The following is a 14,419-nucleotide window of genomic DNA, read 5'->3' on the forward strand; positions in this document are numbered from 1 at the left end:
CTGGGGTTGGAGAGTTCCTTCACGATGTTGAAGAGCTCTTTGCTGTTGTGTGCGTTGTTGTCTAGGCGGTCTTTGAAGGCGGTCCTTTTGGCAGATCTGATGAGGTGGTGGTGGTGTCTGCGGGTGGCGCTCTTGTGGGCTGCGTAGCTTTCCGGTGTTCATTCACGGACCCAGTTCTTCTCTAGCGTTCGGCAGGTTTGCTTGGAGGCCTGGAGGTCTTCGGAGAACCAGCTTGCTTTCGTTCTGGTGTGGCTGTTGCAGGGTTTCTTGAGCGGGGCAAGGGTGTTGGTGCAGTCATCGATCCATTGTATGAGGTTGCTGGCTGCGGTGTCGGGGTCTGTCGGGTCTGTGGGAGGGCTTCGGGCGAGGGTGGTGGTTAGCTGTTCTTCGGTGACTTTACTCCAGCATCGGCGAGGTATCTGCTGGGTGCGGTGGTGTGTGGTGGGCTTCCGGAAGGTGAAGTGTATGCAACGGTGGTTGGTCCAGTGGAGTTTGGTGGTGTGGTTGAAGATGTGGGAGCTTGCTGAGAAGATGGGTCCAGCGTGTGGCCAGCGGAGTGGGTGGGTGTTGTGACGAGTTGTCTGAGTCCGAGGTTGGCGATCAGGGCGGTGGAGTTGGGGTCGTTGTTCTCAAGGTGGAAGTTCAGGTTCCCGAGGAGGATGTAGTGCATGGAGGCGAAGGCGTGTGTGCTGATGAAGTCGGCGATGGAGTCGCTGAACTGTGGTTAGGGTTCCTCTGAGGGCGGTGTTTGGGTCGGTGTGGATCTGGAAGTGCAGGTGTTCGGCGGTGCTGAGGGTGTCATCGGTGTATGTTGAGATTTTGAGAGTGTTCCTGTGGACAGTGGTGATTCCTCCTCCGTTGGTGAGGTCCTTGCGGGTGATCTTGTAGCCTTCTGGGATGGCAATGGCGATGTCCGGTGCCGAGTAGGGGTTCAGCCAGGTCTCCGTCAGGAAGGCGACGTCTGGGGTGTTGGAGTGCAGTAGGTCCCAGAGTTCAACGGCGTGTTTGCGTGCGGAGCGGGTGTTGAGAAGGATGCATCGGAGGTAGTTGGGTTCTTTGGTATGTGGGTTGGCGGGCCGGACGCTGGTGAAGCTGCAGTTCCGTCAGGAGAAGGGTCCTTTGGTGCGCTTCGGGGCGGCCAGGCAGCAGGTGCATGATCGTTCGGTGTTGAGTGCGTGGAGGGTGCTGGGGTCGTAGCGGATGCGGGTGTCGTGGCGCTTGCGGGGACCAGGGGTCCTGGCGCTGGGCGTGGTCGCCGCTAGGTCCGGGAGAGTCTTAGACCTTGTGCCTCCCAGTTGGTTTACATAGCGGACCGCGGAGACATTGTCCATTTTCAGAAGAACGCAGGACTGTACCAAGTCTCTTGTCCAGAAACGCACTGCAAAGGAGCCCGCCAGAAGCTCCAGACAGTTGATACGTAATTTCTGTTCTTCGGGAGACCACAAGCCGCCTGTAGACAGATCTTCGCACCTGGCACCCCAGCCCTGTCTGCTGGCGTCTGATTCGATTACCAGATCGGGGGCTGAACCGAAGATCGCTCGGCCATTCCAGGCCTCCATGTGGTCCAACCACCATTGGATATCGGCCTTTGCTTCCGCTGACAAGGAGACCACGTGAGAGTATGGGAACCCTTTGCGGAGGAAGAACGCTTTGAGGCGCTGAAGGGCCCTGTAATGTAGCGGACCCGGAAAGATGGGTTGAATTGAAGCCGACAAAAGGCCCACTACCCGGACCAGCTGGCGAAGAGAAACCTGTTTGGACAGGACGCAATGTAGCTCGTGATGTAGCTTGGATATTTTCCTGGAGGGAAAACTAAGCGTAGAAGATGTGGAGTTGATCACAAACCCCAAGAAGGTAACTGACTGGGAAGGTCGTAACAGAGATTTGCTCTCGTTTATCACGAATCTCAGGTCCTGAAGGAGGGAGACGGTCATCTGAAGCTGAGAAGTCAGTTGACGAGGGCAAGAAGCCATCAAGAGTAGGTTGTCTAAATACATGATCATTCTGACCCCTCGAGTTCTCAAAAACTCCACCGCTGGCTTGAGGACCTTGGTGAAGCACCAGGGGACCGAGGAAAGGCCGAATGGGAGAGCTGTAAACTCGTAAATGAGGTGATGCCAAGCAAACTGAAGAAACCGCCTGTGAGGAGGAAAAATCGGGTTCACCAAATAGGCGTCTTTGAGGTCCAAACGGACCATCCAGTCTTGAGGACGGAGAACGCCCCGAAGGAGATGAATTCCTTCCATTTTGAAATGGCGATAAACTATCCATTTGTTGAATTAGCTCAGATTTATAACAGGCCTTTTGCCTCCGTCTGTCTTGTTCACCAAGAAAATATTGCTTAAAAAGCCCCTGGGATGCAGAGAGGTGAGGGAAACAGCGCCCTTGCGGAGGAGGGAAGCTACTTCCTCGTCCACTAGGGCTGCATCTTGCGCGGAGAACTGGATGGGGCGGGGTCTGGTTCTTTGAACTGGGTGGCCCATGAACTCTATGTGAAACCCTTGAACCGTTTGGAGAACCCATGCATCGTGCGTTGGAGACAACCAAGCCTGGTAATAATTTTCCAGTCGGCCCCCTATGTTTAACAGGGAAGAAGGGTGAACACTCACCGGAGTTAGAGGCGGAGGATTCTCCCCGGAATCCTTTTCCTTTCCCACGCCGTCCTCTAGTGGGGTAAAAGTTCCCGAAACAGGACTGGTCCTGGTACTGACCGGAGCCTCTCTGGTTACCCTGGGGGTGATGACGACCGGCCGAGCGGCCCCTGCCTCGGCCGGCCCCACGAAAAACACGGGGGAAAACTTTCTTTATTGTGGACTAAGCTCTGTCCAGAGACTTGAAAGTGTTAACAAACTTGCCGAGCTCTTTCACGAAAGGCTCGCCAAACAAGCCACCTTGCGCAATAGCGCCAGTCACGGAATCCGCCAGGTCCCCTAACTTTGGGTCTATCTTTATGAGGAGAGACTGGCGGCGCTCGGTGGAGAGGGCACAATTCGCATTGCCCAAAAAGATGACCACCCTCTTCGCCCAGCTGGAAAGGGCCTCCGGGGAGATAATGGAGCCAGACTCCTTGGCCTCCTCGGCCATATCTAGAATTTATGTAACTGGGCCGAGGGCATCCAGGAGCTTGTCCTGGCAAGCCCTCCAGGATCTATCAATTCCTTTTTTGGGATCACGAATAAACTTTTGAAGGAAGGTGGACATGCGGGTGTCAATCTCTTGGGTCAGGGCCACCTTCCCCTCTAAAGATGGGCGTGGGCATTCCGCACGTAGGCAGTTGCGGGTCTCCTTCTCTAAAGGACGGCGGATGTGTTCCGCCACATATGCAGCGACTTTCTCCCTCGGGACCCACTCCGAGGAGCGGGGGTGGACGATGTCATTAGGGTCCAACATATCAGAGGTGATTTGGGGGGGGGGGAACGGGGGGACGGGAGGGGGAGCCAAGGCCTTAAAGGTCCGGGAGAATCGGGATCACCAGCCGCGTCCGGGTTGGTAGACAGGGGGGCTGGGGCGGGAGGCGGGGTAGTGCTTTTTGGTTATTCACAAACGCCTGCCGCAGACGCTCGGAAGCGTCAGAATCTACTCAAGGTTCCCGGGGACGTTTTGTCGAAGGGCCAGCAGCCATATGCTGCTCAAGGTGTGAAAACTCCTGATTAATCTGGCGAGAGAGCCTACCTTCCAAGAGGGTGATAGCCTGGTCCACCGCTTGGTAGATAGAGGAGTCCACAGCTTCGTAAAAGACATTATCCCAAGGCATGTTCGCAAGAGGGTCTTCCTCCTCTGGGAATTCATCATAGTTCTCCATGTCAATATTAAAGGTGGTCTTGTTGGGGGGTGGAGCTTACAGGGCCAACAAGGGCGTAATAGTTAATGGCTGGGTGGCAGCCTGCACTTTGGACGGTATAAATCTGCAACTTATATGGGGTTCTAGCCCCGGGGACAATTGCTGGCTAGAACTCAGTATGTGAGGAGAGTTTGCTAACCCAACACTTGAGGGTAAACACTGGTCCGGGCTGCGTCCCCCTCGAAGGCCTTCACCGGCCAATACTGTACCTCTACGAGGCGTCAAGAATGTGAACACAGTACAGACTCCGAATCCCTCAAAGCAATCAGGCCGGGAAACGGAGTGTAGATATTTAAATCGGTGGTTCGCGGGTAATTAGTACACCGCCGCCGCGTACAGACCCCCAACTGGGCATTCACCTCGGACCAGAGCTCCGCTGTCCATTCAAGCGTGCGCGTGGTGTTTGAACTCCTAAGGAGAACAAACACCATGTTGCGCTGAAACCAGCCTCCCGTGCCACTTGTCGGCGGGAGGTCCGTAGAGCAAGCCAGCAGTCACCGCGTTGGCAAGGGAAAACCCCATACCCGCGGTGACACAGATGAGGAGCGCCGTAACTCGCTGAAGAGAAACAAATGCGATAGCAGCACACCGCGATATGCGGTTAGAAGAAGAAACGAAAACGCAGCGGGCGCAAACACGACACACAAGCCAGAAAGGCAACGGAACAATTAACAAGTAAGCCAAGCACTACACAGAAAAAACCTGAGGAGCACTTATCTCTAGCTGCGGAGCAGCGAAGAAAGAGGAAGAGGGGACACTAATAGAGGACTATGTTGGGCTCAGTAGCCCCTGATTGGACATTGATGCTCCTTCCTGATAGGTTGTTGCTATGTTGTTTCTTTACTACTTTTTCCTGGTGTTCCATGGGAAACGTAGTTTTTGTTAATTTCTACGCTGCTATGAGAATAAAGTGAAGAAAGAAGGCATAATCCTTGCCTCCAGTCCTGACATAGAATTTTGTATTTAGAGTGTGTGTTGGTATTTAGAGTGTGTGTTGGTGTAATCTATGCGGGAGTCAAGAGTCTGTAACCTGTCAATAACTATTAAGTATTGGCTGTTGTGCATTTGTATGGAGGCAAGTGTACAGCCATTCTGAATGGGATAGCATGGCTGTCGGTGTTCACACTGAGACATGGATGCTGCCTGCTTCACTCTTGATTGTTTCTGTCTGTGGTGCCAGACCTGGTTACATGCTTCTGCTATACAGGGAGTTTACAGTAAATAACCTTCACTCCACTTTTCAAGTCCCAGGGTGCTTCATATGACATGCCCTGAGCATGTAAGTCTCACATGTCTTCTTTCTTTTTCTGTGTGCCAGATGATCCAGGCAGTGATGCAGTAGCCTGGGAGGCCAAGGCACGCCGTTTGCAGGCTCAGCTGGAGGCTGCTATGGATGAAATTGAGAACATTAAGGCTGTGGCGACCATCAGTGAAAGCACCAAGCAAGAAGCCATCGATGATGTGAAACGACAGTGCCAGGAGGAAGTTGCTTCAATGCAGGCCATCATGAAGGGTGAGACTCCATGGGGGTCACCGAGACCCATATGGGAGGACAGACTATACCAGGGGCCATGCAGGCCATCATGGAGGATGAGAACGCTCAATAGATTCAAGGGGAAGGTCACCAGGGCCACTGAAGGGTTGTTTACCATTAGGGTGTTGTACCAAACCTGGTCTTCAACCATGCTTGCTTTGAATGACAGTCTTGGACATTTTTATACCCGATCATAGCTCTTTACTTTTTATATTGTGTCAGAACCTTTGTTGCATATCTAACTAGAAAAACTATTTCATACACTGGACTTGGATAGAAATATATCTAATATTTCTTTACCCCAACTGTATTTATACTAGTAAAGCATTAATCAAATGGACACTCATCATGCAGATTATTTTTGTGAAGCCTTTCTAGCTGTCTGATCAGAAGCAAACAGTTCACCGGCACCAGGTGAAGCTATGTGGGTCCAGTTGTGGAACTGCGCAACTCCATATATTTTGTCCACTCATCACATATGTGGGATCTAGTGTCAGCAAGATTTTTATAATTTTGCTTTACTTTTTCCCATCACTAATTGTTTTTACTAGGCCCAAGCCTCCTCTTAAGTCTACGTGTATTCAGCCTTGTGAGAAATGTGGCCAACAGATGCCGTTGACTGACCCATACCCTAAGTACTTGAGATTCCTTGAAAATAGCTGAAAAAAACATGTGCTAGCTTTGTGACTGAATGCATCCTAATGCAATTAGAGAGACATAGGCCAAACTGTATTGGGTTTAAAGTGGAGGCACAGAACCCCATTGAAAAGTGCTTTTGCTGGAAAGAAGGATATTGCACAAAAATCACAGGAAACATATGAAATTGTCGTCATCTTCATTTTGAGAGCAGGGCGAGTAATGAAGAAGGAAGCCCCAACAGTGTTCTTCTTTTTCCTTCTAATTGATTTCTAGTCTTGAAACACTTCTGACATACCTGGTTGAGGCAGTCTAGCAGGCCATTTTAACCTCTCCGAAAGGCACCTAATCGCCCGGTGGAGCCAATATGTTTCAGTCTGTGCTTCTGGCAGCTATAGACCTTGTGTGGCTCCTGTCTTGCCTAAAGACTTTAATGTTGTTGCCACTGAACTAGAAACAATGCAAGAGGCCTACTTCTACCATAATTCTGGTGTTGGCAGTCGTAGCAATGTTCTCCCTGGCCAGAGCTATGCGCTTTGGCCAGTTTTAGGATTCTCTTTACTGATCTGTTCCAGGAAACACATAGCTGATTAGTTAGTTGAAGCACAAATACTGGTTATCAAAAGATCAGACCTTGGTGTTTACATTTAGTTACATTTAGTGTTGTCACAGAAATAATACTTTCCACGTGGTCTGTGTGGTGATGCACTCCCCTAGAGTCAGTTTCTCTATAATTCAAGGATCTCATGCTTAAAAAATCCTCTTGTTTGAATCCAAATGCATGTGTTTGTTTTAGTAGCTAAGAGGAGTTCTTTTTAGGTTGAAGCCTACCAGAGAAAGTTTCTGTCTAGTTTCTAAAAATTTCTTGGGGACATTCTGATATCTGACCTAAGAATGCACTCCGCCCTTGCTTACCATTGGTTGTGTGGTTTGTAACTCATATTATGTCATTGTCCCTCCCATGTAACATAGCCTGTTTACTGTGTTCTTCCATGAGTGCTCGCTTTCAGTTAACAGGCCTTCAAATTTTGTTCTTATCTTGTCACATTTGCTGTGCATTCAAAGACGGAGATTAATTTTCATGCCCTGTCTTCGATGGAGCTTGTTGTTTACTTATCTTTCTATGACTAAAAAGTAAGAGGATTTATCTGACCATCTGGGGATGTGAAATAAAAGGCTTTTTTTATAGCACTCAACGGAGTTAAAACCTCTAAATTAACTGTGCAAACGTTTCATAATATATTAGAATTAGGAAAGCACACACAAAGCACTTTTTTTGTAATTCAGAAGCGTCCTATAAACAAATATTTTAATATGATGCAAAATAAATCAATACCACCACGAGAGGCGGCAGTCTCCACCTGGTTGCGTCTTATCTAATTCAAATATTTGCATAGGGTATACTATACCCGACTCAGACTCTGCAAAGCAGGACTGATTGGATCACCACATTGCCTCCGGCGTCACTCGGAGGATGGCACCTTCATACATACGATCTAGACCTGCCCCGTTCTAGAACGTTTCTGGTGGGGGCTGGCATGTCTAGCAGAGGTACTGGCATGGGAACTACTGAGATCCCCAAACTTACACTCTCACACAGCATGGATGGCATAGATGAAAACCAATATAAAAGACATCTCCTCTTCTTAGGCTTCACATTAGCAGAACGAGACATTGCTCGGCAATGGAAAGCAGAAAATACACTCCGAGTATCGCTTTAGAAAGTGGGCATGGACTACATAAGGGACTTGGAACTTCCAGTTGTCAATGCCCAAGGCTGCTCACAGAAACATTCCAAAATTTGGACTAGGTGGGCCACCTATAGAGGCATTCCCCTGGAGATATACAGGGTAGCAGAAGGTCAATCAGATGGCAAGGTAACATTAAATGTGTGCGACTTGCAAATGTATTGCCTAATTAAAAGGCACAATTAACATGAAGCAAGATATAGATTGTTAATGCTATATAATATGGGGTACCGTAATTATTGGGTTAATACCAGGGTTACAGTATAATGTTTTTTTGTGTTGTTCGGGACTTGTGATGACCTTTGAGTCTATTTTAATGTGTATGTCATGTCTCTTAAACACTCTGTACCTTTACAAAATCAATAAAACGTGCTCCCCCCAAAACAAATATACTAGGTGATGCCATTTCCACACATTGTTTGTGCGCTGTATAGGTTTATCAGTAAAACTGTATGCCTCTGCAAATGTAAGGCTAATTTAAACTGAAAATGTCTTGTCTGTAAAGACAGTGCACTACCACACCATTCGTACTCCACTCAACGCCACTCCACTGTACAACACTCTACTGTATGACGCTCTACTGCGCCATATGCCACTCTATCCCCTCCACTTTACACCACTCCTCTCTACACCACTCTACTCTGTCAGTCAGTCAGTCAAAGAACTTTATTCGGTTACTAAAAACCATAAAAGCAGTACAAAATACATAAAACAAGGTTAAAATTCAATAAAACAGATTAAAAAGTGATTGCAAATCCTAAATAAAAGAAACGTATCAGAGATATAAGGAGTACCATATTTACAAGTGTCAGGTTTGGTGGTTGATCTTTGGGGCCAGACTGGTTTTCTTTTGTCTAGCGGCTGCTACCAAAAAACACGCTACACCATATGTGACCTGTACCGAGTTCAACATCTGTAAATATAATAGAGCCGGCCGTACCTGAGCAAAGTTTAAGTCTTTCAGGATAGGGAAAAGAAATTTTTTACGGGCCACCAAATAATGTTCACAAAGCATAACTAGGTGCAGAGTATCCTGTGTAGAGAAGAAATCGCAGGTGCAGGGTGGGGAATCTTCTGGGATGCCCCACTTTGTATACGAGCCAAGTACAAGATGTATCAGGTTGAACCTGAACCTTATGATTAGAAAACGATGATATGGTTTGGTAACATATTTTAAATAAGGTTCCATGGCCAAAGACGACGAAAGTTGGTAAAATGATCTTACCATTGGTTTACAAAGCTCAACCGTTTCCCTCTCAGCTTCCAACATATTTCGAAAGTGCTGCTTGACCCACCTTACATCTTCTTTTTTAAGATTCTGTGGAAAAGAGTACATATCCGGGCATCCTAGCCTAGCGCATGCCGCTCTAACATACGCTAGCCACGGTATGCTATCTGCTTTATCCAAAGTCATACAATCTTTGAGAATGCAGTGGTTCAATGTAATCTCCTCGTTTGTCCAAGTTTTAATCCAACATAACAGTGGGGACATTTTTAAGAGATCAGTGACATAACCCAAGCCTATTTCGTTATGGATTGAATATGTGGGGGATGATTTCGGGAGTGATAACAAGGCTCGTATAAAGTTGTTTTCTACGATTTGGATGCCTGGGGCTGAAACGTAGCCCCAAATATCTGCCCCATAGGATGCAATTGCCACACATTTGGCTCTATAAATACGAGTCATGGCTTCCATGGGTCTCGAACCCAATCTTTTAGCAAAATGCATAAGAGCTGTGGTAGATCTGCTTACGCCATTCTCCTTTAACTTCAGTTGGGCACCCCAAGTTCCTTTCTCATCAAAAGTGACTCCTAAATAACAAAAAAAGGGTACCCTCGAGATTGGAGAATTGTTACAGCTGAAGGACCTAACCTTCATATTTTTCCTCCGTGAGCCTGTAACCATAACATGGGATTTAGCAGTGTTGATCTTTAGGTCCAAGGCTTCCATGAAACCACCAAAATGATCTAATAATCTTTGCAGGCCCGTACCAGTCCGAGCTATAAGAACGGCGTCGTCCGCGTATAGGAGGACCGAAATAGGTAGCCCCCCCATACGCGGTATGTCCAAGGTAGCTGAATTCAGGGATTTCCCCAAGGAGTTAATATACAGTGTGAAGAGGAGAGGGGCCAGAATGCAGCCTTGTCTGACCCCTCTCCCTGACCTAAACTTTGCCGTGCATCTTCCTTCCCTTGTTACCCTAACCGAGGCGGACAAATTTTGGTGAAGGTCGTGCAAAAAGTTAACCAAAGTGCTGTCCAAACCCAAGTCTCGCAAAATAATCCAAAGTTTTGAACGGTTTACCAAATCGAAAGCAGAAGATAAGTCCATAAATCCCAAATAAAGAAGCCCCCCCTTCGCCACAGTGTATTTGCTAATAATAAGGTGAAGGTTTAAACATTGGTCCATGGTCCCTCTATGTGCTCTGAAACCGTACTGTAGATCCGAGAGGGTCCCGCTCTCCACTAGCCAATCCCCCATTCTTTGCAAGATGACTCTGCCCACGATCTTAACGGCAGAGTCCAACAGGGAGATTGGTCTATAGCAGGCAGGGTCCCCCCTATTCCCTTTCTTGAAAATGGGCACAATAATAGAGGTAGACCAGGAGGAAGGAAAACCAGCTGCAGGTATCGCATTAAATACATTGGTTAATATTTTTGACCAAAATTGCGGATACTGGATGTAGAGATCTGCGGGGACCCCATCAGGACCCGGGGCCTTGTGTTTACTTGTGTCTTTAATCGCCCTCTCAACCTCAGTGGTATTAAACTTCAGGTGAGGTGTAACATGGGCACTGACTGGTGAAGTTAATGCTGTGGATTCATAAATCTGTTTAAAGTGGCCTAGCCATCTTCCATCTTCGATCACACAGTCCATATCAGTTTTCCCATCCTCGGAAAAAAAAAGCTGGTTCACCAAGGCCCAAAACTTTTTGCTATCTCTCAATACATCAATGGATAGTAAACTATCCCAAGCTTCCTCCTTAATTTGGGTTTTGCGATTGGTGACTGCAATTTTGTATTCCTTCCTTAGGTTAGTCACTAAGGGCCTGTCTCTGGGTTTATGTTTTAATGCTTTCAACAAGGCACTGTGTTTTAGCGAACAATCCTTGTTAAACCATTTAAAAATCTTCTTGTTCCTTAGTGCGCCTGGCCTTGGCTCCAAGTTCTTAGAGATCCTTGTACATATTTCCTCATACGCGGCCATAACGTCAGAGCCAAGGGCAGTTGGATCTAAGCACACTACCAAGTTAGCCTCCGCCTCTTGGGCTAATGTTTGGAAGAATTGCTCAGGGACGATCATCCCCCACTTAAGACGCCTTCCCTGGTCCTTAGTTGTCAAAACATTTGGAGCTGCCACACTTGTCAATCTACTAATCCGGAAACAGTCTAGGTCCAGCATTAAGAGGACGGGGTGATGATCACTGAAACTAGCAGTAACAACCCTATACTCACGTGCCTTTGACAGGACCCCGGATGATACAAAAATATAGTCTCTGACGGTGTTGGCGTCTCTCCCTATAAAAGTTGGGGCTCTGGGTTCATTTTTGCCCTGCTCAATTTCAAATAGATTTAAGTTCGCAAGGAAAGTCTCGAGGCACTCACCCTCATTTGTATGTTCAAAATGGGGAATGCCCTCGGTCGGTAAGCCCCCATATCTATCGTTAAAACAGTCTCCCGCACAAGGATGAATGTTAAAATCACCCAGGATTACCATCTCTGGGGCGGAACTGCAATCTTGTCTATAGACTGACAGGAAGTCTAACAAAGAGGTCAAATGCTCATTCGCATAAGAAACCTCCTTGGAATTATAAAAATTAATGAGCAAGAAAATTTTAGTATCAGATAAAGTCCACTCCACAACTAACGTGTTCATGGGTGCGGAATCTAATTTTTTAAAAACCCCCACTAAGTCCAGAGAACATAGTGTGAGTAGGCCACCCTTTGCTCTCCCTCTTGCTCCTGGGACTGCTGGAGTAGAAAAACTACAGAAACCATCCAATGAGAAACTTGTAGTGGTATCCCATGTTTCTTGGATTGCCAGGACGTCATATTGTTTTACAAACCCTTGCCCTATGGGGTCTAGAGCCTTTACATTTAAACCCGCCACGTTCCAGGTGAGAAATTTACAATATGGTGAATCTGCGTTAGGAGGGGTAAGCGCACCCCGGCGATCACCCTCCACTGGGTCTTTATCAGGCGTATGAGAAAGGTTTAATTTAGTCGAGTCCTCCGTAGCAACAACCTTACTTGGTTGAGTAGGGATAATCTGGAAGCTCCGTCCAAATTCCGAGCTCTGTGTTTGTCAGTCAACCCAATCTGTGGTTGACAGGCATTCAAAACGATTGGCTATTGGAAAGTGCAAGGGATTATCTAGACCATTTGTAAGCTGTTGGTAATGATAGGGTTGGCTGTAATGTGGACCAACAAGAGGGCCGCCTTGACGCGGTCTACCTCTTCTGCTCCTTACCTGGTTCCATCCCGCATTCCACCCCTCCTCCCACCCAAGGGGTTGTATCTCCCAGGGGGGATTGAGTCTCTGTCTAAATTTACTGTCATGGGGTCCTTTTAACCAACTCCATCGATTATCAGCTTGATTTTGTGGGAGATAAAAATAAGACAGAGGTCTAGCAGCCACCGTACTCGTCTGGAATCTAGGGGATCCACTACTACAAATGAACTCTACAACCTCAGTATTCTCGAAAGTGACCACTACACAGTCCCCTTGAAGATTTTTTCTGTTGCCTCCCACCCACGGAGCTCTCTCAATCATTAGGATATTGCACGGTATATTTGGCGGGAGGGGATAGTTTTTGGATAGCCAGTAACATACTTTATTTTTAAGGGCCTGATACGATTCTACTTCTGATGGAGGGATTTCAGTGACACCAGTGAGAATAATCACGTAGGGGCAGGCATCAGGGGGAAGGTGAATGTTTCTACGGGCCATGCCCTTGGCTCTGTCGGGTGCATCAAAGTTTAAAGGCTGTGATAAGCGATCACTTAATGTAGCCTGAGCGGTTGAATTGATTTTAGTTGTTGTCAGAGATTGATCTGTTTTCTGAGTTTGGTCAGTTCTGGGGGCCTTTATTGTGGTGCCAACCTGGTTTGTAGTGTTACTGGAATTCTTGGGGGCCACTTTTATAGTCTCCAGCGATCTGTTAACAGCCACCGAAGGCTTATTGGCCTTTTTAGCTGGAATAGTAACCTGGGCAATTTTGTTATTCAAGGTAAAACTAGGGGTACTTATATCCTTATGTATGTTTTTTAGGACAGTTTCCAGGCAGCGGAGTCTAGCCTCGAAGGGTTCCAGCAATACTTTTAACATATTAAAAATAGTGGTGTTACTCATGCTTGAACCATAGCCCTCCTGTAATGGAGATTTTACTGAATTACCAACTTCCCCAGTCAACTCCAGGATTTCCTCCAGGCTTTGATCGATAATAGTATCGTCTGGAAGGCTCAGGGGTAAACCACTCTTAATAACATGCGGTCCCTCTGTGGAACTGGGTAAAGCTACTGGCAATTTATCCATGTTAGGGAGGTTAGGGGGAATTCGAACCTTCTTTCCTTTATGAATGGATGGTTTATTAGTTTTTCGAATTTGCTTAGGGATAGCCCCTTCTGTCCGACCCCTTTCTTTTGTAACGGATATATTGTTAGAGGTATTTGACTCACTTTGTTGCACTTAACATTCTGATAGGAAATGAAGGTTAGGAGAAGCCTCCAGGTCCTGTAAATTGTTTGAGGCATCAAGATCCCCGGTCTCTCCAGTGCTATGTACTAGGGCCTGTATATCTGTCCGAGAATCAGTGTTGGGTGTCTGTGCCTGTGCAATAAGGCCCAAGGAAGATCGTTTGGCCATGGCCAGGTCTTGGGACACTCTCCTATCCATTAATGTTATACCCTCGTCAATTAGCGCATGAGTGCGGGTGATAAAATCATCCAAGGTTCCGGTAAGTTTTTTTAGCTCCTACAGCGGCCATACTTCTGGTTTCGCGACAGTTCATGGCCTATAATCCTATCAGTAAAAGCACAGGGGAGCTAAGTATAACCGACTAGGGTTTATGGCCCAGTCCAGCCTCCTCTGGCCTCTGAGGGCCACAGAGGGCCCGCCCTTTGCCCGGGCTTCGCTCGGTGTCCCGCTCGCGTCCCGCTATGCGGAGGAGCGCTGTTCTTTAAAGGTGGTGTTGCGGCCGGGGGCGTGTCTTGCTGGGGGCGCGGCCGTGCACACCTGTGCAGCGCAGGGACTCCTGGTCTAGAGAGTCCCTGCATCACGCGCCCTCTGATACCTCCCGCAGTTATTCCGTCCTCGTTCCGGGCACTCTCCGGCACCCCTGCAGCCTCAACCCCACGCCAAATGCCGCGCAGCGGCTGCTGCAAGTTGTTAACTGGCGGTATGGCGGTCAATCCCTCCAGGGACACGGGGAGGCCACAAGACGAGTCGGCGTTCTCCCAGCTCACCCAGTCGGCAAGTGGCGGCGTCCAGGTAAAGTTTCTTGTGATTAAGGCTCCCACAACACTTAGGGAATCTTCACGATTTAAAGCTTGGTCGGCCGGGGGCGTGTCTTGCTGGGGGCGCGGCCGTGCACACCTGTGCAGCGCAGGGACTCCTGGTCTAGAGAGTCCCTGCAGCACGCGCCCTCTGATACCTCCCGC

The 14,419-nt window shown here is 48.0% G+C and overlaps 1 protein-coding gene across 4 annotated transcripts in view; it reads left to right on the forward strand.

The window, feature by feature from the left end:
• RABEP2 (rabaptin, RAB GTPase binding effector protein 2) overlaps nt 1-14,419 on the forward strand; it is a 530,397-nt gene that overhangs the window by 119,461 nt on the left and 396,517 nt on the right. For all 4 annotated transcript variants that reach the window (XM_085618941.1, XM_085618940.1, XM_085618942.1 and 1 more), the window contains exon 2: nt 5,160-5,354. In XM_085618941.1, coding sequence (XP_085475067.1) covers nt 5,160-5,354 — 195 coding nt within the window. The remainder of the gene's footprint in view (nt 1-5,159; nt 5,355-14,419) is intronic.

The sequence above is a fragment of the Triturus cristatus genome, chromosome 7 (genome assembly GCF_964204655.1).
Source record: "Triturus cristatus chromosome 7, aTriCri1.1, whole genome shotgun sequence".
Classification (NCBI taxonomy): Eukaryota; Metazoa; Chordata; class Amphibia; order Caudata; family Salamandridae; genus Triturus; species Triturus cristatus.